This window comes from Prinia subflava, chromosome 2, assembly GCF_021018805.1.
Source record: "Prinia subflava isolate CZ2003 ecotype Zambia chromosome 2, Cam_Psub_1.2, whole genome shotgun sequence".
NCBI classification, from domain to species: Eukaryota; Metazoa; Chordata; class Aves; order Passeriformes; family Cisticolidae; genus Prinia; species Prinia subflava.
The window spans coordinates 230,869-255,913 of NC_086248.1; the positions used below are offsets into that span (position 1 = coordinate 230,869).

At 68.4% G+C, this 25,045-nt stretch overlaps 3 protein-coding genes across 5 annotated transcripts; all 3 read left to right on the plus strand.

Annotated features, from left to right (window-relative positions):
- The first annotated feature begins 74 nt into the window (after positions 1 to 74).
- On the plus strand, positions 75 to 13,544 carry CAD (carbamoyl-phosphate synthetase 2, aspartate transcarbamylase, and dihydroorotase). Its single transcript, XM_063422106.1, has 45 exons — positions 75 to 245; positions 430 to 569; positions 1,478 to 1,607; positions 1,811 to 1,953; positions 2,068 to 2,209; positions 2,718 to 2,889; positions 2,962 to 3,147; positions 3,226 to 3,338; positions 3,425 to 3,570; positions 3,665 to 3,796; positions 3,938 to 4,171; positions 4,253 to 4,474; positions 4,794 to 4,982; positions 5,171 to 5,295; positions 5,375 to 5,508; positions 5,582 to 5,694; positions 5,792 to 6,042; positions 6,112 to 6,358; positions 6,464 to 6,562; positions 6,655 to 6,879; positions 6,953 to 7,135; positions 7,228 to 7,446; positions 7,529 to 7,696; positions 7,767 to 7,949; positions 8,021 to 8,125; positions 8,200 to 8,448; positions 8,661 to 8,742; positions 8,901 to 9,067; positions 9,181 to 9,345; positions 9,425 to 9,556; positions 9,633 to 9,834; positions 9,912 to 10,102; positions 10,169 to 10,309; positions 10,417 to 10,512; positions 10,581 to 10,713; positions 10,795 to 10,842; positions 11,306 to 11,350; positions 11,453 to 11,607; positions 11,693 to 11,767; positions 11,860 to 12,072; positions 12,264 to 12,389; positions 12,478 to 12,633; positions 12,710 to 12,811; positions 12,897 to 12,991; positions 13,412 to 13,544. Exons 1-45 carry the CDS (start codon positions 161 to 163, stop codon positions 13,512 to 13,514), a joined length of 6,762 nt encoding a protein of 2,253 aa, XP_063278176.1. The 5' UTR covers positions 75 to 160; the 3' UTR covers positions 13,515 to 13,544.
- MPV17 (mitochondrial inner membrane protein MPV17) lies at positions 13,526 to 21,500 on the plus strand. Of its 3 annotated transcripts, none has more exons than XM_063422079.1 (7): positions 13,526 to 13,659; positions 18,078 to 18,193; positions 18,802 to 18,894; positions 19,086 to 19,181; positions 20,642 to 20,674; positions 20,827 to 20,879; positions 20,955 to 21,168. In XM_063422079.1, the coding sequence occupies exons 1-7, from the start codon at positions 13,587 to 13,589 to the stop codon at positions 21,022 to 21,024; spliced, it is 534 nt and encodes a 177-aa protein (XP_063278149.1). In that variant the 5' UTR covers positions 13,526 to 13,586; the 3' UTR covers positions 21,025 to 21,168. The 3 variants fall into 3 exon arrangements, with proteins under 3 accessions (XP_063278149.1, XP_063278132.1, XP_063278138.1); XM_063422068.1 differs by having other exon boundaries at positions 13,637 to 13,659; positions 18,703 to 18,894; positions 20,642 to 20,672; positions 20,955 to 21,500; XM_063422062.1 differs by lacking the exon at positions 20,827 to 20,879 and having other exon boundaries at positions 20,955 to 21,500.
- A 2,881-nt stretch (positions 21,501 to 24,381) lies between these two features.
- UCN (urocortin) lies at positions 24,382 to 24,839 on the plus strand. The gene has a single exon (XM_063422093.1). It carries the CDS (start codon positions 24,386 to 24,388, stop codon positions 24,704 to 24,706), a length of 321 nt encoding a protein of 106 aa, XP_063278163.1. The 5' UTR covers positions 24,382 to 24,385; the 3' UTR covers positions 24,707 to 24,839.
- Positions 24,840 to 25,045: the final 206 nt, after the last annotated feature.

Sequence of the window (25,045 nt, forward strand, 5' to 3'; positions counted from 1 at the left end):
CCGCCGAGCCCCCGTGGCCGCGCACCAGGTGCCACCGCCCCGCCCCGGGGGCGGGCTCGGCGCGGGCCCGCCCCGGATCCTCCCGCCGCCGCCGCCGCCCCGCGGCGCGCACCCCGCTCGGCCGCCGCCGCGGAGCCACCGGAGCGCACGTGGCGCCGCCATGGCCCGCCTGGTGCTGCAGGACGGGTCGGTGCTGCCCGGCCGCCCCTTCGGGGCCGTCGGGGCCGCGGCCGCGGGCGAAGTCGGTGAGTGCGCCCGGGGGGCCGGGGTGTCGTGGGGCGGCCCGAGAGAGGGGACGGCGCGGGAAGGAGACGGAGCGCGAATCCGGCCCGGCCCGGGGACTCCCTCAGCTCGGGGCCGTGTCCGGGGGCGGGGTTGGGATCGGCCCGGCCGGGCTGCCCTCCATCTCCCCCATCCCGGCCCCTGCAGTGTTCCAGACCGGCATGGTGGGGTACCCCGAGGCCCTCACCGACCCCTCGTATAAGGCGCAGATCCTGGTGCTGACCTACCCGCTGGTCGGGAACTACGGAGTGCCCCGGGACGAGCCCGACGCCTTCGGCCTCAGCAGGGTGAGCCGGGCCCGGGGCCGTGTCGCTGTCGCTCGTGGCTGAGCGGGGCGCTGCGGGGCGGCAGGGGTGGCACGGGGTGCCAGGGCGGGACGGGGCAGCGTGCCAGGGATGGCACATGGTGGCACGGAGAGGTTCGACTCCGATGCTGCAGGGCCCGGAGCGGGGCCAGCGGGCTCTGACAGGGCGAGGGCTGGGGCTGGGCAGGGGCAGACCCCAGTGCGCTGGGACTGGGGTGCCCTCGCAGCACGGGAGTGTGGGGCTGTGTGTTTCCTCACCAGGGCTCTGTTGCAAGGTGAGAATCCCAAACCCCTGTGACAAGGCAGGGCTGGGGCTGGGCAGAGGGGCTGCTGGAGGCCCCAGCCCCCTCCCAGCCCCTTGGCCTCCAGCTGCCCATCCCGGGGCAGAGTCCAGCCCTGCTGCGGCTGTGCTGTGCTGGTCTCCCCATGCCGGCCCTGGGGGAGTCTCGCTGTGAGCAGCCCTCTCCGGGCCCGTGCTGTGTGGGTCTCTGCTGTGGCCTTGCAGGAGCCAGAGCCCCGATCCCATGGGACAGGACGTGCAGGCGAGGCTGTGGCCGGTGGGAGTGGTGCTTTCCGGTGGGCTTGGTTTGTGCTGCAGCCGTGGCAAGCTCAGAGGTCCCATGGCATGGGCCATGCTGGGATGTGGGCAGTGGGCAGGGGGCTGCGGCACTGCAGGGACCTGGACACCCCACCCTGGGGCTCCCTGATCCAGGGGCTTTGCTGGACTGAGGCTCAGCCTCGCTGTGATAGGTGTGGGACAAGGTGGGGGCAAGTGACAGCCCAGCACTGGGAGGGCTGGTGCTGTGCTGTGGGAATGGGGTCCGTGTTCCATGGGGTTTCTCCTGGGCTGGTGATCCTCTGCCTTGCCCTGCTCACCCTCTGTCCCCGCAGTGGTTTGAGTCCAGCAGGATCCATGTGGCGGCGCTGGTGGTGGGAGAGTGCTCAGAGACCCCCAGCCACTGGAGCGCATCCCGCTCCCTGGACCAGTGGCTGAAGGAGCAGAACATCCCTGGGCTGGAAGGTGGGACTGGGGAGGCAGCAGAGCAGGGTGGGGGGTGGGGGCTATGGGTCTGCAAGTTCTGAAACCAGACCTGTCTCTGTTCAGATTTGCCCACCTGGGGTTTGGCCCTCTGTTGGCATTTGGGGGTGATGATGTTGTGGGGGCACAGGGTCCTGCTGGGCTGGGGTGGGAGCGTGGGGTTGTGTCTCACAGGCCGCTTTCAGGGGTGGATACCCGGGCCCTGACGAAGAAGATCCGTGAGCAGGGGACGCTCCTGGGGAAGCTGGTGCCGGATGGGACCCCCGAGGAGAGCCTGTCCTTTGAGGACCCCAACCAGAAGCACCTGGTGCAGGAGGTGTCGCTGAAGGTGTGGTGGGGCTGTGGGTTAAGGGGGGCTGTGGTTAGGGGGGGTTCCTCTCTGGCTGTGGAGCCCCTCTCTGCGGGAGGCTGGCCCCAGCAGGATCCGCTCCCCTCCCTGCAGGCGCCCCGAGTGTTCAACCCGGGCGGGTCCCTGCGGGTCACGGCCCTGGACTGCGGCCTCAAGAACAACCAGATACGGTGCCTGTGCAAGCGGGGGGCCGCTGTCACTGTGGTGCCCTGGGACCACCCACTGGACCCCGCGGGTGAGCTGGCAGTGCCTGGGGACAGTCTGAGCCCCCACCAAGGGGGGTGGGGGAATGGGGTGTGCCATAGGGGCTGTCTGCATGGTTGGTGCTGGGGACAGCAGGCACCCCTGTCTCAATGCCATAGCGTGGGGGGCAGTCTTGGTGTGATCATTCCTGGGGGCTTTGGGGCTCAGGGCCCTCAGTGTGGCACCACAGGAGCAGGGCCACGGGCTCAGGGTGCCTTGCTGTGATTGACACAGGGGACTCTGGACTGGAGTATTGGTATGGCTCGGGGCGGGGGTGCCATGGGGGACTGGCAGGGCCTTGCTGCCACTCGAGTGGGTGTTGTGGGGTCAGAATGGTTTGGTTGCAACCCTGCTGGGGTGTCGGGAGAGCTGCAGGCTCAGGGTGCTTCTCTGCTGGTAGCCACGAGTGCCTGCTGTGAGCCTGTGGGGATCTTGGGGGCCCTATTGTAATGTTGGGGGTCTGGGGGCCCCATTCTGACCCTGCTGCTCTCTTGACACAGACTTTGACGGGCTGTTCATCAGCAACGGCCCTGGAGACCCACAGCTCTGCCAGGAGACAGTGTCCAGCCTACGCCGGGTGCTGGATGCGCCCCAGCCCAAGCCCGTTTTTGGGATCTGCCTGGGACACCAGCTGCTCGCCCTGGCCCTCGGCGCCCGCACCTACAAGATGAAGTGAGTGGGGGTCCGGAGTCACCGCGGGGCTCCTGCCTGCAGGGGCTGCCTGACTCCTGTCCCGCCACCCAGGTACGGGAACCGTGGGCACAACCAGCCCTGCCTGCACGAGGACACGCGGCGCTGCTTCATCACGGCGCAGAACCACGGCTTCGCGGTGGAGCCGGGCAGCCTCCCGCCCGCCTGGCGGCCGCTCTTCACCAACGCCAACGACGCCTCCAACGAGGGCCTCGTGCACCAGCACAAGCCCTTCTTCAGGTGTGCTGGGGCCTGGGCTCGGGGCATGGCTGTGGGGTGGCAGCTCACGGGGGTGGGCCCTGCCTGACCCCCTCCCAGTGTCCAGTTTCACCCCGAGCACTGCGCCGGCCCCACGGACCTGGAGGGGCTCTTTGACATCTTCGTGGAGGTGGCGCGGGACGTGCGGGACGGGCACGGCGGCACCCGGACAGGTGGGTGTGAGTGTGAGGGACAGCCGGGGGCTGGGGACAGGGCTGTGCGGGGGGTGCCCTGTCCCCAGCGTGCCACGTCCCCCCAGTGCGGGAGCGCCTGCAGGAGTGGCTGACCTACACCAAGGCACCAGCGGGGGACCTGGAAGCGGCCCGGCCCCGCAAGGTGCTGATCCTGGGCTCCGGGGGCCTTTCCATTGGGCAGGCAGGAGAGTTCGATTACTCAGGGTCACAGGTGAGTGCCCACCCCAGGGCACAGCGGGCGGTGGGGGCCACAGGGATGGCAGGGGCCCCGGGCCACCAAGTGTGACCCCTCTGCTCCCCATGAGGCCATCAAAGCACTGAAGGAGGAGAACATCCAGACCGTGCTGATCAACCCCAACATCGCCACGGTCCAGACCTCCAAGGGACTGGCGGACAAGGTGTACTTCCTGCCCATCACCCCTGAGTACGTCACCCAGGTGAGCACCCCGGGGTGCTGGCTGGGCGGGGGCGATTTGGGAATGCAGAGATGCCAGAGTTGGAGGATTAGTGTGGGGCTGGGGGGGATCTGGCAAACACAGGACCCACCTGGTTTCTGTTGCACCGCCCCGTGCCCCCAGGTGATCCGGAACGAGCGGCCTGATGGGGTGCTGCTGACCTTTGGGGGGCAGACAGCCCTCAACTGTGGCGTGGAGCTGACCAAGGCGGGAGTCCTGGAGCGTTACCGTGTGCGGGTGCTGGGCACCCCCGTTGCCTCCATCGAGATGACAGAGGATCGCAAGGTCTTCGCGGAGAAGATGGAGGAGATTGGGGAGCACGTGGCGCCCAGCGAGGCTGCTGCCTCCCTGGAACAGGTCTGGGGTGCTCTGGGGGCTGTGGGGCAGGGCAGGGTCCTGTCCTTCCTGTTCCCACCGTGACCCCATTGCTCCCTGCAGGCGCAGGCTGCAGCTGAGCGCTTGGGCTACCCGGTGCTGGTGCGCTCTGCCTACGCCCTTGGCGGGCTGGGCTCCGGCTTCGCCAACAGCCGGGAGGAGCTGGTGGCTCTGGTGAGCCAGGCCTTCAGCCACACCTCCCAGGTGCTGGTGGACAAGTCCCTGAAAGGCTGGAAGGAGATCGAGTACGAGGTGGTGCGAGATGCCTACAACAACTGCATCACGGTACGGGATGGAGGGAGGCTCTGGGCTGCTGCAGAGGGTGGGTGTGGGGCAGGGGCTGGGGGCTCACACTGCACCTTGTCCCCAGGGAGGGATCCCCAGTGCCTCCAATGGTGCTGGCACAGCTGCTGTGTGCCATTGGGTACTGCACCCTGTGAACCAGAGCCCTGCACCCCTATGCTGGGGTGTTCAACCCATCTGTCCACCCCATGTATTCCAGTTCTGACTGGGCAGGGGAGGATGTGGTGGGAACTGGGAAGAACCCACCACAGACAGCATGTGGAGGAGTGGGGGAGCCTGTAGTGACTCCCCCCTCTGCCAGGTGTGCAACATGGAGAACCTAGACCCGCTCGGGATCCACACGGGCGAGTCCATTGTGGTGGCACCCAGCCAGACCCTCAATGACACCGAGTACTTCATGCTGAGGCGCACAGCCATCAAGGTGGTGCAGCACCTGGGCATCGTGGGCGAGTGCAACATCCAGTTTGCCCTCAACCCCGAGTCAGAGCAGGTACTGGCAGCCCCCTGCGGGTTCTGCCTCCCGCTCCCGATCCCCGGCCAGCCTCGCCCTGGGGGATCCGGGTCCTGCCTGTGCTGTCCCACGGGGCTGTGCCGCTGCAGCGTCTCTGGGGCACGGCTGTGTCACGGGCCCGGCCGGTTCCACGGCACGCGCTGACCCTGCCCGCCTGCTGCCCGCAGTACTACATCATCGAGATGAACGCCCGGCTCTCCCGCAGCTCGGCCCTGGCCAGCAAGGCCACTGGTTACCCGCTGGCCTATGTGGCTGCCAAGCTTGCCCTGGGCATCCCCCTGCCCCTCCTCAGGTGAGGCTCCACCGCAGTGCGGGTCAGGGTGCTGCCCTGGTGGGATGACCCCAGCTGCTGACCCCTGTCACCTCCTCAGGAACTCTGTCACCAACTCCACCACAGCCAGCTTCGAGCCCAGCCTGGATTACTGCGTGGTGAAGATCCCGCGCTGGGACCTCAGCAAGTTCCTGCGCGTCAGCACCAAGATCGGCAGCTCCATGAAGAGCGTGGGTGAGCACGGGGGGCGGCGCTGCCGCGGCGCGGGGCGGGCGCGGGACCCGCCTGCTCACCCTCCCTGCTGCAGGGGAGGTCATGGCCATTGGCAGGAACTTTGAGGAGGCGTTCCAGAAGGCTCTGAGGATGGTGGACGAGAACTGCGTGGGCTTTGATCACACCGTGAAGCCGGCCTCAGACATGGTGAGCGCTGGCGTTCGGGTGCCCATGCTGGCTGTGCCGTTCTGGGGGAGGTGTGGCCGCTGCCTCCCTCGGCCATGCTCAACCCCTGGCCTGGCAGGAGCTGGAGACGCCGACGGACAAGCGAATCTTCGTGCTGGCGGCGGCGCTGCGGGCCGGGTACTCCATCGAGCGGCTCTACGAGCTGACCAAGATCGACCGCTGGTTCCTGCACAAGATGAAGAACATCACAGACCACGCGGTGCTGCTGGAGTCGTACCGCGGTGAGCAGGGCACCATGCCCCCCGCCGTGCTCAGGCGCGCCAAGCAGCTCGGCTTCTCCGACAAGCAGGTGGCCCTGGCCGTGCTCAGGTGAGATGGGGAGGGGACGGGCCTGTTCTGCCCCCACCTCGGTCCTGGCGCTCACCCAGCTCTGTGCAGCACCGAGCTGGCCGTGCGGAAGATGCGGCACGACCTGAAGATTCTGCCGGTGGTGAAGCAGATCGACACCGTGGCGGCAGAGTGGCCAGCCCAGACCAACTACCTGTACCTGACCTACAATGGCTCTGAGCACGACCTGGCCTTCCGTGAGCCCCACGTCATGGTCATTGGCTCCGGCGTCTACCGCATCGGCAGCAGTGTCGAGTTTGACTGGTGCGCTGTCGGCTGCATCCAGGAGCTCCGCAAGGTCAGACGGGCCCCAGCACCCTGGGGAGTGAGGGGTGGGTGTCAGAGGATGAAGCTGGGTAGGGGCTGGGGGCTCTGGGCTCACCCTTGTCCCACCCTCCAATAGATGGGCTTCAAGACTATCATGGTGAACTACAACCCCGAGACAGTGAGCACTGATTATGACATGTGTGATCGCCTCTACTTTGACGAGATCTCCTTTGAGGTGAGGGTGCTGGGGCCCTGGCAGCTGCGGGGCTGGGTGAGGGCTGCCGTGGCTCTGTCCCAGCCATCCCCCCGCCCCTCACGGTGCTGCAGGTGGTGATGGACATCTACGAACTGGAGAACCCCGAGGGTGTGATCCTGTCCATGGGCGGGCAGCTGCCCAACAACATCGCCATGGCCCTGCACCGGCAGCAGTGCCGCATCCTGGGCACCTCCCCGGAGGCCATTGACTCCGCCGAGAACCGCTTCAAGTTCTCCCGCCTGCTCGACTCCATCGGCATCAGCCAGCCCCTCTGGAAGGAGCTCTCCAACATGGAGGTGGGGCCCTGCCCGGGGAGGGCTGCCCCGGGGTGCTCCCTGCGTGTGTGCTGAGGTTCCCTCTCTCCCGCAGTCGGCCAAGCACTTCTGCTGCAAGGTGGGCTACCCGTGCGTCGTGCGCCCCTCCTACGTGCTGAGCGGCGCCGCCATGAACGTGGCGTACTCGGACAGCGACCTGGAGAAGTTCCTGAGCAACGCCGTGGCCGTGTCCAAGGAGCAGCCTGTTGTCATTTCCAAGTTCATCCAGGAGGCCAAGGTCCGTGCAGGAGGCTGCTCCAGGCTGGGATACCCCCTGCAAGCCCCGGCCCCCACCCCAGGGACAGGCTGTGACCGTGTTCCCGCTCACAGGAGATCGACGTGGACGCGGTGGCCTGTGACGGCGTGGTGGTGGCCATCGCCATCTCAGAGCACGTGGAGAACGCTGGGGTGCACTCGGGTGATGCCACGCTGGTGACCCCCCCGCAGGACATCACCCCCAAGACGCTGGAGCGCATCAAGGCCATCGTCCACGCCATTGGGCAGGAGCTGCAGGTCACAGGGCCCTTCAACCTGCAGCTCATCGCCAAGGTACCTGGCCCTGGGGACTGGGCAGTGCCAGGGGAGGGCACCCCACATCCCCAGCCCTGCCTCATTCTGTCCCCTCTCCTAGGATGACCAGCTGAAGGTGATAGAGTGCAATGTTCGTGTCTCCCGCTCCTTCCCCTTTGTCTCCAAGACGCTGGGTGTGGACCTGGTGGCTCTGGCCAGCCAGGTGATCATGGGTGAGGATGTGGAGCCTGTGGGGCTGATGACGGGCACTGGCATCGTTGGTGTCAAGGTGAGCTGGGGCCATGGGGCCAGGCTGGGGTGCAGGGCCAGGCAGCCCCTGAGTGTCTCCTTGCCCCCAGGTGCCCCAGTTCTCCTTCTCACGCCTGGCGGGCGCTGACGTGGTGCTGGGTGTGGAGATGACCAGCACGGGCGAGGTTGCCTGCTTTGGGGAGAACCGCTGCGAGGCGTACCTGAAGGCCATGCTCAGCACTGGCTTCAAGATCCCCAAGAAGAACATTCTGCTGACCATCGGCAGCTACAAGGTCCGTGGGGTAGGGGTGCTGGGAGGCTGGGGTTCCCTCTCTGCCCTCTGACCAGCCCCGGTTCGTTTCAGAACAAGAGCGAGCTGCTGCCCACGGTGCGGACGCTGGAGAGCCTCGGCTACAACCTGTACGCCAGCCTCGGCACCGCCGACTTCTACACCGAGCACGGCATCAAGGTCAGGGCGGGGCCTGTGGGGCCTCGGGGCCGCTCCCGGGCGTTGCAGGGCCCTGACGGGGTCTCTGCCTGCAGGTGAAGGCCGTGGACTGGCACTTCGAGGAGGCAGACAGCAGCGAGGCTGGTGCCCGGGAGAGCCAGCGCAGCATCCTGGACTACCTGGCCGAGAACCACTTTGAGCTGGTCATTAACCTCTCCATGCGCAACTCAGGGGGCCGCCGGCTCTCGTCCTTTGTCACCAAGGGCTACCGCACCCGGCGCCTGGCTGTCGACTACTCCGTGCCTCTCATCATCGACATCAAGTGCACAAAGCTCTTCGTAGAGGTGGGCTGGGGCACGTGGGGTCCACGGGTGCAGGGACGGGGAGCAGAGTTGGGCTGTAGCAGTCCTACCCCCTGTTGTGGGTACTGTGGGGCAGGCACTGTGTGTGGGTGTCACTGTGCAGGGCTCGTTTTTGGGGTGCAGCTCGGACAGGCATCGTCACCCTGGCGCTGCTCCTGACCTGGGGTCCTGCCTCACGGCTGCTGTTTCCGCAGGCTCTGGGCCAGATTGGGGCAGCCCCCCCTCTGAAGATGCATGTGGACTGCATGACATCCCAGAAGCTCATCCGCCTGCCAGGTGGGTGTTCAGCAGCTCCGGAGGGCAGCGCTGGGGGCCGGGCTGGGCACACCTGCAGGCACTGTGGGGAGGTGTTTCCATGCTGCCCTGGTGGATGGCCCTCGTCCCTCCTATCCCCTGCGGCCAGCAGTGCCAGTGCTGACACTGACTGTCCCCAGGCCTGATCGATGTCCACGTGCACCTCCGCGAGCCGGGTGGCACCCACAAGGAGGACTTTGCATCAGGCACGGCAGCCGCCCTGGCCGGGGGTGTCACCATGGTGTGTGCCATGCCCAACACCAGCCCGGCTGTCACCGATGCCACCTCTTTTGCCTTGGCACAGAAGGTGAGGAGCTGCTGCCAGCCTGTCCCCTCCATGGCGGGCTCACTGTCCATGGTGGGCTCGCTGCTGGTGGCAGGACTGGCCCCACCACAGCACTCGCTGCTCTTGTCCTGCAGCTGGCTGAGGCTGGGGCCCGCTGCGATTTTGCTCTCTTCCTGGGCGCTTCCTCGGACAACGCTGGCACGCTGGGCGCCCTGGCTGGGGCAGCCGCCGGCCTCAAGATGTACCTGAACGACACCTTCTCCAGCCTGCGGCTGGACGACGTGTCGCTGTGGATGGAGGTGAGCGGGAGGGCGGGCGGGGGCTGCCGTGGGGCCGGCTGCTCCTGGCAGCGGTGCCCAGCAGCCCCGATCCCCGCAGCACCTGGAGCGGTGGCCGCGGCACCTGCCCCTCGTGGCGCACGCGGAGCGGCAGACGGTGGCCGCCGTGCTGATGGTGGCCCAGCTGTACCGGCGTGCCGTGCACATCTGCCACGTGGCCCGCAGGGAGGAGGTGAGCGGGGCCAGCGGCGGGCGCCAGGTGTGGAGCATGGCCCCCGTGGGTCCCCCACTAACCAGCCCTGCCCCAGATCCTCCTGATCAAGGCGGCCAAGCAGAGGGGGATCCCGGTGACGTGCGAGGTGGCCCCGCACCACCTCTTCCTGAGCCAGGACGACCTGGGGCGCCTCGGGAAGGGGCGTGCGGCCGTGCGGCCAGAGCTGGGCACGCGTCAGGATGTGGAGGCGCTCTGGGAGAACATGGACATCATCGACTGCTTTGCCACTGACCACGGTAACTCCCCGGGGCCGGTGCCCAAGGGGCAGGGAGGGCGGTGGGGACGGCCTCCGGTGACCAGCCCCGTCCGGCAGCTCCCCACACGCTGGAGGAGAAGCAGGGGCAGGAGCCGCCCCCGGGGTACCCCGGCCTGGAGACGATGCTGCCGCTGCTGCTGACGGCCGTCTCTGAGGGGCGGCTCAGTGTGGAGGACATCGTCCAGCGCCTCTACGAGAACCCTCGCAAGATCTTCGGGCTGCCGGCGCAGGAGGACACCTACGTGGAGGTGTGTCCTTGCCCACCCGCCCCAGTCCAGCCCCCACGCTTCCCCTCTGACCCACTGTCGTGGCAGGTGGACCTGGAGCACGAGTGGATCATCCCCAGCAGCACAGTCTTCTCCAAGGCCCGTTGGACCCCCTTTGAGGGCATGCAGGTGAAGGGGACAGTGCGGAGGGTAGTCCTGCGTGGGGAGGTTGCCTACATCGATGGGCAGGTGAGGTCCTAGGTCCTTTTATTCCTGTATTTAGGGTGTCCCCCATCACACAGGGGTCCCCCAGTGCTGACCCCTTTTCCCCAATCCCATCTCTGCCGTGGCTGCAGGTGCTGGTGCCCCCTGGCTATGGACAGGATGTGAAGAAGTGGCCCTCAGGAGCTGCACTGCTGCCACACGTGGCCCCCACCAAGGAGAGCGTGAAGGTACTGGGGTGTAGGGACCTGGCAGGGGCTCGCTCTCCGCCCAGCTCCAGCTCGGTCTCTCGTTTCAGACCCCTGATCTGTCCCGGCACGGTGACGCGCTGCGTGGTCGAGCCCCCAGCCCGCGCCGGCCCGGCCCCGCGGGCGAAACTCGCTTCCACCTCCCGCCCCGCATCCACCGAGCCTCCGACCCCGAGCTGCCAGGTAGGGGGCAGCGGTGCCTGGGGCCGGGTGTGGGGCGTGGCTGGGCGGCCCCGCTGATGCCAGCCCTTGTGTCCCGTTCAGCATTCCGGAGGCTGGGAGCCGCGCACCGCCCGGGCGCCCGAGGCACCGGTAATGTCGGGGGGGCTCACTAATGGCACTAACAGCGGCCCATGAGTGCATCCCCTCCCCCAGGTGCCGTGCAGGCCCCGGGCTGCCTGCTCTGCCCACCGTGGGCCCCTCTGGCACCCAGCACCAGGACTGGGTGCTGTAGCACAGGGCTCGGCCATGCCGCCCGCTCCCGTCCTGGCCCAGCCTGCACGGCACCTCGGGAACCCTCACTGCAGTGTGATCTGGGGGTGGCCAGCTGGGAACTGCGGGGCGTGCAGGGAGAGGGTCACAGCGCAGCGTGGGGCCTGGACTGCCTCTCTCTGGTTGACCATCACCCTGGCTTTGGTCCCATCTTGATTTCACCTGGTGTTGCCAAGTGCCAGGAGGGCTGTGCCGCTCTGGCAGTGCACTGGGAGGAGAGCAGGGCCCGAGGTGCCACCTCTCCCCACAGCCCCTAACACCACTGCTCCCCTCTCCCACCCAGGCGAGGACACTCGTGAGAAGGGCAGCAGGAAGGCAGCAGAACTGGGTGAGTGCAGCAGGGGCCTGCAGTGGGGATCCGGGTCCATGGCTGGTGGCTGGGCTCCTCAGGGCGCTGCCCCGGGCTGACCGGCTGCTCTCAATGTCACAGATTCGGCGGGGGTCCAGGACAGCCACTCCTACCCACTGGGCCCCGTCCCGCGCCAGGCGTCCCCTCAGCGCTCCCCCCACTTCCAGACCTCCCCGCTGCTGCACCCCCTTGTCGGGCAGCACGTCCTCTCCGTCCGGCAGTTCTCCAAGGAGCAGGTGCCCGGCCGGGTGGGCGCGGGGGCTGCGGTGCCGTGGTGCCCCCGCGCCCCGGCTGAGCCCCGGTGCCCGCCTGTGCCCGCAGCTGTCCCACCTCTTCAACGTGGCACACACCCTGCGCATGCTGGTGCAGAAGGAGCGGAGCCTGGACATCCTCAAGGTGAGCCGTGTGCAGGGCATACCCGTCCCTGGGCACGCGAGGGAGCCCGGCAGGGCTGCCAGGGCTCCCCGAGGTGACAGCCCGGCCTGCAGGGGAAGGTGATGGCGACCATGTTCTACGAGGTGAGCACGCGGACCAGCAGCTCCTTCGCCGCAGCCATGAGCCGGCTGGGCGGCTCCGTGCTGTCCTTCTCCGAGGCCACCTCGTCGGTGCAGAAGGGCGAGTCGCTGGCGGACTCCGTGCAGACCATGTGCTGCTACGCCGACGTGCTGGTGCTGCGGCACCCCCAGCCCGGCGCTGTCGAGGTGAGGGGGCTCAGGGACGCTGCTCCTTGTCTGGAGGGGCTGCGGACTCTGCCCCAGTGGCAGGGATGGTGACCTGCGCTGTGGGGCAGGGACGTGGTCCTGGCTGGGCTGGGTTGTGTCCTGCGGCCGTGGGGCTGGCAGGAATTGTGTCCTGCCTGCGCTCACCTGCTCTGCCCCGCTGCTGCTCCCAGCTGGCCGCCAGGCACTGCCGCAAGCCGGTGATCAACGCCGGGGACGGCGTGGGGGAGCACCCCACGCAGGCACTGCTGGACATCTTCACCATCCGCGAGGAGCTGGGCACAGTCAATGGGATGACGGTGAGGTGCACGGGCACAGCCGGGTGGGCAGGGGGTCCTGGCGAGGCCCTGAGGGGCCACGGGCAGGCTGGGTGACCGCTGTCCGCAGATCACCATGGTGGGAGACCTGAAGCACGGGCGCACGGTGCACTCCCTGGCCCGCCTGCTCACCCAGTACCGCGTCAACCTGCGCTACGTGACCCCCCCCGGGCTCCGCATGCCCCCCGACATCACCAGCTTCGTGGCCTCCAGGGGCATCCAGCAGGTGAGCAGCAGCGTGCAGGGGCTGGCCCTGCTCACTCTCTGGCCCCGTGCCCCCCAACCTTACGATGCCGCCCCAGGAGGAGTTCGGGAGCATCGAGGAGGCGCTGCCGGACACAGACGTGCTCTACATGACCCGCATCCAGAAGGAGCGCTTCCAGCGGGCCGAGGAGTACGAGGCTGTGAGTGAGGGGAACCCGGCCCTGCTGCTCTCGGGGGCCGTGGGCGCTCCCCTGCCCCAGCTCAGGGCTCTGTGTGTTCCCTCAGTGCTTCGGGCAGTTCATCCTCACACCCCACATCATGACCCGGGCCAAGGAGAAGATGGTGGTGATGCACCCCCTGCCCCGAGTCAACGAGATCAGGTGGGGAGGGGGACGGGGCACTGGGGGGGGGGGGAGGCGTGGAGGGAGTATCTGGGGAGGTGTCTGGGGGAACGGGCTATGGCATACCCAGGGCAGGAGGGGGGTACTCAGGGCATGGGGGCTGTGGGAGGGTTCTGGGGGTGCTGGGGAGGCTGGCAGGGCCATGGACACTGCAGTGCCCGGGAGGGCGCTGGGGCTCTGGGGCAGCAGGATGCACTGGGGTGGGCAGGGCTGGGGAGAGCTCAGAGCCGCGGGTGTGGGGTCTGGGGGCACGGATGCGCTGCACGGTGGGTACCGGCGGGTGCTGGGCTCCCACGCGTGGTCAGCGATCCCCGGGGGGGATCCTGGGGGTCCCGGGGGGGATCCTGGGGGAGGAGCGGGGGACGGGGGCGGGGCCGTGCTGATGACGTCATCCCGCAGCGTGGAGGTGGACTCGGACCCGCGCGCCGCGTACTTCCGGCAGGCGGAGAACGGCATGTACATGCGGATGGCGCTGCTGGCCACCGTGCTGGGCCGCTACTGACCAATAAACGCTCTCGGTCGCGACACGACATCGCGCCGCGACACGCGTCACCGCGCCGCGACACGCGGGGCCATGGCGGCGCTCTGGAGGGGCTGCGGGCGGCTGCTGGCGCGGCGGCCCGGGGCGGCGCAGGCGCTCACCGCCGGTAAGGGACGGGCCCGGCCCCTGCGGCGGCCGCGCCCCGAGACCCCGGCTCGGCACACGGCCCCTCTGCCCGCGCCCTGCCCGGCACACAGCCCCCTGCCCGGCACACAGCCCCTCTGCCCGGGCCCTGCCCGCACACAGCCCCCTGCCCGGCACACAGCCCCCTGCCCGGCACACAGCCCCTCTGCCCGGGCCCTGCCCGGCACACAGCCCCCTGCCCGGCACACGGCCCCTCTGCCCGGGCCCTGCCCGGCACACAGCCCCCTGCCCGGCACACAGCCCCTCTGCCCACACACAGCCCCTCTGCCCGGGCCCTGCCCGCACACAGCCCCCTGCCCGCACACAGCCCCTTGCCCGGCACACGGCCCCTCTGCCCGGCACACAGCCCCCTGCCCGGCACACAGCCCCTCTGCCCACACACAGCCCCTCTGCCCGGGCCCTGCCCGCACACAGCCCCTCTGCCCGGGCCCTGCCCGGCACACAGCCCCTCTGCCCGGGCCCTGCCCGCACACAGCCCCCTGCCCGGGCCCCACCCGGCCCCCGCTCTCCCCGGGCGCCCCCAGCCCCCGCCCCGCCGTGTCCCCACCGCCACCCCCGCGGGGGCAGGGCAGGACACAGCTGGGGGCTTCCAGCACCCCAGGGCTCTGTCCTGGCAGGAAGAGGCGCTGCCGTGCCCCAGGCTCTGCAGGCAGCAGGGACCCTGTGTCACAGCTGGGGAGGGCCCCCAGGAGATGTGTCAGGGTCTGTGCTGCGGTCACAGCGGCAGTGGGGGCTCTGGGGAAGCGCAGCCCTCACCCCCAGCCCCGGCGGGAGGCTGTCCTGGAAGGGGCTGGGTGCTGAGTGTAGCACTGGGAACTCACGGGGGCTCGGCTCCTCCGTGCTTGCCAGCAGTCAGTGGTGAAGGCATGGAGGTGCTGCATGAGAGGCTCCCAGGGCTCTGCACAGAGGATGGATTCTCCCTCACTGCTGCTGCTTGCAGAGCTGTGAGGTGCCATAAATCTGCCCTGCTCATGGCTTTGGTGCTCCAAGGATCTGCAGCCCCGGGGCACCAGGCAGCTCTGCCCCCCACTCCCCTGCTCCCTCCCCTCAACCCACCTGAGGCTGAGTCCGGGTGCTGGGTGAACGTGTCCTGTGTGTGCTGTATGTTCTCAGGGCTGTGCTGCACTGATGGGTGGAACCTGGGGGTCCCTGCGTGCTCCCTGCTGCACCTCCTGCTGCAGCTTCCCTGTCACCACTGCTTCGCCCCTGCCCTGAGTCGCCCTGCCCTGCCCCTGCTGCCCCTGCCCTGCCCCTGCTGTCCCTGCCCTCCCACTGCTGCCCCTGCCCCACCACTGCTGTCCCTGCCCTGCCACTGCTGTCCCTGCCCCGCCATTGCTGTCCCTGCCCTGCCACTGCTGTCCCTGCCCTGCCACTGCTGTCCCTGCCCTGCCACTGCTGTCCCTGCCCTGCCCCTGCTGCCCCTGCCCTCCCACTGCTGTCCCTGCCCCGCCACTGCTGTCCCTGCCCCGCCATTGCTGTCCCTGCCCTGCCACTGCTGTCCCTGCCCTGCCACTGCTGTCCCTGCCCTCCCACTGCTGCCCCTGCCCCGCCACTGCTGTCCCTGCCCTGCCACTGCTGCACCTGCCCCACCACTGCTGTCCCTGCCCTGCCACTGCTGTCCCTGCCCTGCCACTGCTGTCCCTGCCCCACCTCTGCTGTCCCTGCCCTGCCCCTGCTGCCCCTGCCCTCCTGCTCACAGCAGCCCAGGGTGGTGGGAAAGCAGAGCCCCGGGCTCTGGGTGCCCTGCCGAGCCGGGGCTGCCCTCGCTGTGCAGGCTCTGGCCCTCAGCCCTGGTAGCTGTGGGAGGCTGGCACGGAGCTCCCCTGCCCAGCTGCTGGGGCCCTGCCAGGCCGTTCTGCTGCTCCTGCTGTTATTTTTATCGGATGTCATGGAGTCTATTGCTGGCGCCGCGGGCACTGCCTGGTGCTGGCAGCACATCGCCCTGTGCTGGGCAGGGGGCCAGGGGGAGCAAGGAGGGGCTTCCCAGGGCTGGCCCTGCCCGCCGTGGCCCTGGGCTGGCTCTGCCTGTTGCTGCTTCACCGGGAGCTGGTGCTGCTGTGGCACGGCCCCTGCCTGCCCCAGGGCTCTGTCGGGGATTGTGTGGGGCTGAGCTGGGGCGGGGCACGGCCTCTCTGGATGCTGGGCATGGTTCCACCAGCCCAGAAGTTTCTGCCCTCGGGCTGGGCTCTCCCTGCCTCGGCAGGTGCCCAGCTCCAGCCAGGGGGCCGTGAGCACTCCTGCTCTCCTGGGAGCTCCCACAGGTGATGCCCATCCGTGGTGAGGCTCAGCCCCTCAGCTGCTGCCTGTGCCATGGCCCCTGCAGTTTCCTGGGTGCTGTGCCCTGTGCCAGGTACACCCCAGCCTCCAGCCCTGCCTTCCCTCCTGCTCCCAGGGACCCCAGTGCTGCCAGCTGGGGCTGGGCCAGGGAGCTGCTGGCAGCTGGCTGTGCCCACTGTGTCCAGCCACGCTCGCTGGCCGAGGGCTCGGGGTCAGGCAGGGCTTTGCCTCCTGCATCCCAGGCCCTGGGCCAGGCTGCCAACAGGGCCTGGACACAGTGGGCAGTAGCACGTGCCTGCGGCCGTGACCCTGCTGTCCCCCTCTGCCTGTGGAGAGCAGTCCCCTGCCCCTGCCATGGACATGAGGATGGTGCCCTACTTAGGCTTGGGCCCCGTTCAGAGTCCTCTGCTCAAAGAACATCAGCCTGGGGATCAGGCAGGCACCCCAGGCACCAGGTTTGGCTGGGGGAAAGTCCCAGCCTGCACAGGAGCTGTGCTGGTGGCACCCTGGGCAGGCACTGTTGCCAAAGCCATTGCAGGGGGCTGGATCTGGCTGCACCCCCAGGCCCTGGAAGGGACGCACAGACAGGTCTGTCCCTCCCGGCACAGCCTCATCACTTCTGGGCACTTCCCTGAGCCGTCGGCACTGGATGAGTAACAGTGGTGCCCACTGTGTTCTCCGTGAGGGCCCTGTCCCTGCACGCAGCTCCTGGGACTGCAGCTCCTGGGACTGCAGCTCCTGGGACTGCAGCTCCTGGGGGTGCAGCTCCTGGGGGTGCAGCTCCTCGGGGTGCAGCTCCTCAGGGGCAGCTCCCGGGGTTGCAGCTCCTGGGGGTTGCAGCTCCTGGAGGTGCAGCTCCTCGGGGTGCAGCTCCTCGGGGTGCAGCTCCTCGGGGTGCAGCTCCTCAGGGTGCAGCTCCTCAGGGTGCAGCTCCTCGGGGTGCTGCCCTCACAAGCAGCAGTGCTGTGGCTGTGCCTGCAGTGCAGCACCTGCCTCCAGCACCTGTGGCCCGTGAGCTGTGGGGCTGCTGTGCCGTCGTGGGGCCGTGTGGGGTCTCTCAGGGCTGGGGACAGACCCGCAGGTCCTGGGCTGCTCTGGGTGGGAGATGGAGCCTGTGGAGCCGTGGGTGGTGCTGCCGGGAGTGCAGCAGCTCTGTGGGGCTGCAGAGCCTGGGCTGGCCGTGCCGGTGAGCCTGAGGGACACAGGCCACGGTGTGGGGACAGGGAGCTGGGCCCTTGTTCATGGGCAACCATGGACGAGGTCCCTGGGGTACCGAGCTGGTCAGGGCTGGGGCTGGCGCCCATCGGGCTGAGGGCTTGCTGGGCTCAGGGCTTCCAAGGACGGGGCAGAGCGGCAGCAGTGGGGCTGGAGACCTGCCAGGGAACCGTCCCGGGGGAGTAGGGAGAGCAGGAGCCACCAGGGCTGGGGGAGCAGCTGAGGGGGCAGCACTGGGCCAGCTGAGTTGCGTCGAAGGGGTCAGGGGTGTAGGATGGAGCAGGAGCTGCCAGAGACCCAGCAGGGCAGCCCCCACCGGGGACACTGATCTAGAAACAGGGCCAGGAGCTGTGCCAGCAGCCGGCTGTGGCAAGGGGCTGGGGCGGCCTGGGCAGCGGGGGGCATGTTCTGCCCATCCCGGCGGTGGGGTGGGGGACAAGGGCAGAGAGCTGCTCTCCAGGGAGGGGATCACAGTCGGCAGAGCCTGCCCGGTGTCCAGGGAGAGGTTTGGGAGTGCTGTGGGAAAGGCTGCAATGGAGATCAGGGGCAGCAGCTGGGCAGGCTCAGCTCTGAGAGCCCCAGGCACGGTGGAGCCTGGCTGATGGGTCAGCCCCACGTACGGGTCACAGGGAGGAGCTGCAGCTGGACACGGTTTGACCAGAGCTGCTGCAGTGTCCTGAGAGCCCTGAGGCGCTTGGCAGAGCGGGACACCCGTGCAGGACAGGGCTGTGGTGCAGGGAGCGGGGAGCTGCAGCCAGGACAGGCCCGACAGGGCTGGAACAGGCTCAGGCACCCTGGGGCAGCAGCAGAGCTGCTGGGGCAGGGGGCCCAGCTGTGGGCAGGTCACACGGGGGTCTTGCCTGCCTAAAGGGGCTGTGCTGCTTGCAGGGGCCCTCATGGGAGCTGGGGATGTGATTGCACAGCAGCTGGTGGAGCAGCGGGGGCTGCGCGGGCACCAGTGCCCCCGCACCCTGAAAATGATGGGCATTGGCTTCTGCTTTGTGGTGAGTGGGGATGGGGTGGGGTGGGATGGGATGGGATCCATGGGATGGGATGGGGTGGGATGGGATGGGATCCATGGGATGGGATGGGGTGGGATGGGATGGGATCCATGGGATGGGATGGGGTGGGATGGGATGGGATGGGATCCATGGGATGGGATCCATGGGATGGGGATGGGATCCATGGGATGGGATAGGATCCATGGGATGGGATGGGATCCATGGGATGGGATGGGGTGGGATGGGATCCATGGGATGGGATGGGGTGGGATGGGATGGGATGGGATCCATGGGATGGGATCCATGGGATGGGGATGGGATCCATGGGATGGGATGGGATCCATGGGATGGGATGGGGTGGGGTGGGGTGGGATGGGGAGCTCCTTCAGCAGAGTGGGACCATGGTGGTTCAGTGTGAGTTGGGCCATCCTGGTGCTGCCTCCAGCAGCCATGGGCAGGGCCAGTTTCATGGAGCAGGAGCAACATAGGACAAGCTTGTCTTTGTGGTCCAGAGCTGGAGCAGGGCCGTGTAACCAGCCCTGGAGCCCCCCAGCCCTGACCACTGTGACCAGTGAGGACAGATGCTGCTCCTCACCTGCTGGCTCCTGCAGGGCCCTGTTGTGGGCAGCTGGTACAGGATTCTGGATTGGCTCATCCCGGGGAATACCAAAGTTGTGGCTGTGAAGAAGGTGCTCCTGGACCAGGTTGGTGTGGTGTGGGTGTTGCATGGGACTGGGGCAGCGGGACAGGGCAGTGGGGACAGCCATGTCCCTGGGGCAGCTTTCCAGCCTGAGCTGGGCCCAGCTTCACTGCAGGGGAGGGCTGGGGTGGGCGTTTTTGCAGCAGCTGCCCATGGCCAGCCTGGCTGCAAGCACCACAAGCTCCTCTCCCACAGGGGGGTTTCGCTCCATGTTTCCTTGGCTGCTTCCTGGCTGTCACAGGGGCCACCAACGGGCTGTCGGTGCAGGACAACTGGTCCAAGATCCAGCAGGTGTGTGCTGCTGCCCTGGGCAGCTGTGGGGCCCTGGCAGCTCCTCCCTGTGTGCTGGCCCTGGGGGCTGCACCCCTTTGTGTCCGTGCCCTGCCCAGGCACTGGGTCCCGGGGCCCTGGGTGTGTTGGGTGCCCGGTGCTGCCAGCCCAGGTCCTGGTGCCAGGGCCGGTTCCTCTGGCAGGGGAGTCCTGTGGGCGAGTGCTGGGGTCCCACCTGGGCCAGACAGGGGTGCCACGGGCACGCTGTCCAGCCCTGCTCCTGGCTGGGTCTCCAGAGCAATTACCGAGATGACTCCCATTAACGGTAATTGCTGGGAACTGGTGCGAGCACTGAGTCAGCATGTCCAGAGTGAGTCACTGGGGAGTGGGTGCCCACCTGCCACAGGATGAGGCATGCTGGGGTGGTCGTGTGGCTGCCAGGAGTGGCAACACCAACCTCGCTCACTGATGCTGCCAGAGCTGCGTGTGAATGGCCCTGGAGCTCTGCCTGAGTGCCACCACCAGTTCATTCACCAGTGCCACCACCAGTCCATTCACCAGTGCCACCACCAGTTCCTGCCTCTGCATGGGGGCACCTGGTCACCAGCCCTCTACACACTGGGCTGCCAGTACGTGCCCCTCACCTGCCCCAGAGTGCAGGAAGCAGATCCTGGGGCAGGATCACATCACCTCTGCTTCTGTCAGGCTCCATGCAAGCCACAGCCGGGGTGCTCCGAGGTGCCCCAATGGCACACACGAGCAGATTGCGAGCACAGGCAGCACCCTGAGTGCTCCCATCCATCTTCCCCTGCTGCATCCTGACCAGCTCATGCCACGGATCCTGCCTGGCCTTCCCCAGGGAATCCTGCCATGCTTGGTGGTTCGTGCGAGCTGAGCTCCTGGCCAGCCCTGGCCTGGAAGGGAGTGATGGGCTGGGGGCTGGGCAGCGGCACTGGCAGCACCTTCCTCCCTGGCGTGGGGCGCATCCGCCTGTCCCCGGCAGAGGAAGCGTCAGCAGAGCATCCATCACCCGCTCGCCCCGTCCTGGGCTGCGGGCCAGCGCCGGCAGGAGCCCGGCCTCCCGGCTGAGTCACGGCCAGGCTGGATGGGGACTTGTCCTGCTGCTATGGGACGGGGAGGTGACACGGCCGTGGCTGTGGCAGCACCTTGGATCCCCCAGGAGCTGCCCCAGCTCAGCCCCCTTCTCCATTTCTGCTGCCCAGGAGGGGTCAGGGGGAGCACTGAGCTGGGAAGGGGCTCATGGCCCACGCTGGGGACACAAGCCACCCACCCATGTGCCCTGGCTGTGGCACAAAGGGCTCTCAGCAGGGATGGTTCTGGTCACTCTCTCCCTGCCACCCTCATGGCTGTGGGAGGGCATGGGCAGGGCTGCAGGGGCTCCGTGCCCACCAGTGTGGAGCTGGGAGAACCAGTGGCAAGCATGGGGCCCTCTGCATGCTCACACCTCCTTTTTCTTGCAGGACTACATGGATGCCCTGGTGACCAATTACTGTGTGAGTGCTGGCAGATCTGTGTCCCTGTCCCTGTCCCGTCTCCTCCACGGGGCTGCCGTGGGCTCTGTGGGACACCCATAGTGCCAGGCTAGGGAGGGTGTGGGGTGGGGACCCTGGCAGGGTCCTCACTGCTCCTCCCCTCCTCTGCCCAGATCTGGCCACCCGTGCAAATCGCCAACTTCTACTTTGTGCCCCTGCAGCACAGGTAGCGTTGTGGCCCTGGCGCCCAGTCCCTGTCTCCTGGGCCAGCGGCTGCAGACCCTGTCCCCTCTGTCCCCAGGCTGGCTGTTGTCCAGTGCGTTGCCATCGTCTGGAACTGCTACCTGTCCTGGAAAGCGAATCGGATGTGAGGCGGGGCCGTGTCCCGTCCCTGTCCCCAGCCCGTGCACTGCCTGACCACAGGTGGCCGTGGGCAGGCTGGGACAGGCAGGTCCTGGCAGCACCGTCCCGCTCTGTTCTCAGGGGAGCACCGTCCCCTACGGCCACAGCCCCCCTGCCCCAGGGAGAAGGTGGTGCCAGGACAGGCCTGGATCTGCTCTGGCTGCTGTGCGGCAGCCCTGCCCACGAGGCATTTCTCCATCTGTGCTCAGCCATTTCTGAGCCCTTGCCTGCTCACAGGGTGGTCCTGCCCCGAGTGCCACTCTGACCTTCCCCATGGCACATCCTGAGGGAAAAGAGGGGCAGAAATGGAGCAGGGCTGGCCCTGGGCTGGCTGTGCCGTGGGCACAGAACTGGCAGCACTGCAGGCTGGAGATGCTCCCCTGAAGATGGGGTCTGCTGTGGCTCTGCTGTGGACAGTCAGAGCATCAATAAATGCTGGTCTTCACTTTTGGTTCCCATGGCCCTGGGGCTTGTGGCCCCCCAGGCCCTGAAGATGCAGTTCCAGAGCGATTGTTCTCTTACAGATCAACAGCTCCCCTCTGCCTCAAGGCACCGAGCGTGGGGCCAGGGTCTGCGGGCTGCTGGGGTGGTCTGCCCCACTGCTGGGGAGGGGAGGGGACTCTGACAGAGGGGGGATGGTGGTTTAGGGGGTCACCAGGTCCCACTGCAGCTGTTGCAAGGGCTGTGATGGTGCCTCCACAGCTGCAGAGCAGTGAAATGAGGCCAATGGAGCCAGAGTACTTATGCTGGGTGCAGAGATCCCCGGCAGTCAGGGCGTGCTTGATGCAGGGCTGTGGATCCAGGGAAGGTCCAGAAGGGGTTGGGGATAGGGCTGGAGCTGTGTCTGGGACAGGGCACGATCCACCTGTGCCCTGTCCAAGACAAGCCTGCCTGTCGTGCCAGAGAGAAGCCCCTGGAGCTGCCACCGCCTGTGCTGCCCCCCCTGGGGATGTGCCCAGGCTCACCCCATGGTGGAAGAGAGCAGACACAATCCAGCTCCCACAGTGTCCCTGCCCAGCACATCCCAGCCAGGGGCTCCAGGTGGAGTTGGTGGGACCACGGTAGTTCCTCTCACCTCTGTGGAGCCCCGGCCCCTCACCTGTGCTGCTGCAGCCCCACACAGCTGGACAGAGCCACCCCCGTGCTGCCAGCACCACCTGGGCTCTGCCAGCGTGGTCTTCATGGAGGGGATTCACCCTCTGTCCTCCACCCTCGTCCTCCCCACGGTCTAGTTCTGTGCTGACCCCAGCTTTGGGGCTGCTTCAACCAACATGAAACATGGAGGAGGCAAACCCTGCACAGGCCTGAGGGGTGAGGCAGGGAGCAGGAGGGGCTGCAGCTGCAGCCCCCTTTCCCCTGGCAGTGCTCAGTGGAGCAGCACAGGGCTGGGGCCGGATGATGGGACCATGCACGGATGGCACCAGTGCTTGGGGGTCTCGTGTTCTGTGTGGGGCTGAAGCTCTCTACAGCCAGTGGGGTGGGTGCTGTGCGTGGCAGGAGTTCGCAGCTCTGAGGTGCTGAGCCTCTTGCAGCTCTGGGGGTGCAGGAGGCTCTCGCTGTCAGCAGTGAGTGAGCAGCGAGCATGGCAAGAGCCACGTGGAATGAGCCACTTGTCCCCAGGGGCAGCCGCCCCAGCATGGGGCTGCTGGGGCTCGGGGGGCTGAGCCCAGCCCCTGCTGAGGGCTCTGCCCTGGCGCTGCAGGCAGCGGTGCCAGGTGCCAGCCCTCATGCGGGATCACGTCATGGGGGCACGACCCCGTGTGCTGCTCGCTGCGGGCAGGGCCGTGCCCGCCTTCCCCGTGCCGCCGGGGGTGGCACACACCGTGCCAGGGGCCGGGCCGAGCCCCCGTGCCCGGCTGCGCCCCACACTGGCACTGTGGAGGGAGCCTGGGGTGGCACCTGCACCAGCACTGGCGCTGGGTGTCAGCTCAGCTACGCTCTGCTGGCAGCGTGCAGAGCATTCAGGGGGCTGCTGGCAGTGTGCAGAGCACTTGTGGGGCTGCTGGCAGTGTACAGAGCATTCAGGGGGCTGCTGGCAGTGTGCAGAGCACTCGGGAGGTTCCTGAAGCCTGCAGAGCCCTCGGGGGCTGCTGGCAGTGGTGTGGAGCCCTCGGGGGATGCCGGCAGTGTGGAGCCCTCGGGGGATGCCGGCAGTGTGGAGCTCTCGGGGGATGCCGGCAGCGTGGTCCACTCGCGGCGCTGCCAGCAGGGCTGTGCAGCCCCAGCTGCCACCTCACCGTTTGGCAGCGGTGCCGGTGCCCCGGCGGAACACCCTGCATCCAGCACGGCGCTGCCGGCTCCGGTGCCTTCATTCTATGACTCACAGGACTTGGCCGGTGCTGCCGCCGAGCTCGGGGCGTCTGCGGCCTCTGCCCCGCGCCTTGACCTCGGCACCGCCCGCTCTGCTCGGGACACGGACCCACAGCCGAGCTGGGGTCCCCCCGTGACCGTCCTGCCCCGGACTGCCGGTGCTGGGGGTGTCCCCAGCCCCCGCCCAAGGATCCCCCCGCGCCCGGGGTCCCTGCCGGGACGCCGCTGCTCGGCGCGGCCGTTCCGCCCGGGAACGCGAGGGTTCCGCGCCGAGCAGCCGCGGCCCAGCCCGGTGCAGCTCACCGAGGGCTCACCGGGAGCTCACCTGTATGTCTCACCGGCTGGCCCCGGTCAGCGGCCCCGGTGCCCCGAGCGCGTCCCGGCCGTTCAGCACCGCGGACAGCGGCGGAGGATGGGGCTGGGGATGCAGCAGGGCCGGGAGGGGAACCGGGGCGACCGGGGAAACCGGAGGACCGGGGAAGCGAGGGTTAGCAGAGCCGAGGACACCCGTCCTTACCGGCCCCGGCGTGCCTCTTTGGTGGGCGTCAGAAAAGACCCGGAGTGGTGGCTCCCGAAACCGGGAAGAGCGGGCTCTGCCTCTGCCCCTCCACCCCGTCCCGCCGCCGGTGCCCGCTCCCGCCGCCCCGGTGCCCCCGCTCCCCCCGCCCCCGCCGCCCGGTGCGTGCCCGGCGCTGACGTCAGCCCGGGCTCCCGGGCCGATATAACCCCCGGCCGCGCCGCCGGCTCAGCTCCCGCGGGACGGATTGCGCTCCCTCCGCCAGCACCGGCAGGAACAGGGCACGGGCACAGCGCACCGGGTACGGGACGGGGCGGGGGGACCGGGCAGGGACAGCACCGGGGCCGGGGGCGCGCAGAGGGGACGGGACTGGGCACGGAGGGGGCTCCGCCGCGGGACGGTCCCCGCGCCTCGGGGCCGCCGTTCCCGTCGGGCCTCCGCAGCCGCCCCGGTCTCCGCTGTGGCGCTGAAGCCCTGGCCCCGTAGGTGCGGAGGGACCGAGGATGAGGCGGGCACTGCTCACCCTACTGCTGCTGCTCGCCCGCCCGCCGCCCGCCGCCGCCCGCCCCGCCACCACCGACGACTCCATCCCGGCGGCCGCCGGTTCCATCCCGGCGGTCGGGACCGGGGCTCAGGACCGCCCGCTGTGGCCGCCGCTGGCGCCGCCGCCGCCGGGGCCGTGGCGAGGGCGGCGGGACGAGCCGCCGCTCTCCATCGACCTCACCTTCCACCTGCTGCGGCACCTGCTGCTGCTCGCCCGCGCCCAGAGCCAGCGCGCCCGCGCCGACTCCAATCGCCGCATCCTCGACGCCGTGGGGCGCTGAGCCCAGAGCTCCGGACACCCCGAACCCCCGGGACCCTCGGGCTGCACCGCGGGGCACCGACAGCGGCACGGGCTGAACCCGCCCCGGCCCCAGCGCTGCGGGCGGGACCGGCCCCGGGAGCGGCCCCGGGAGCGGTTTTGTAATAAAACGTGGTGGAAACCCGAGGCGTGAGCGAGTGCGGGGTGGGGGCGCTGGGGCCGTGCAGGGCCAGGGACTGGGCAAACTGGGAATGGGCTCCCCAAAAATGGGGAGCAGGGGAATAGGCTCGGTGGGAACGAGGAAACGCTCACCGGGAGCAGGGAATGGGTCTGTCGGGAATGAGGAAGGTGCTCACCAGGA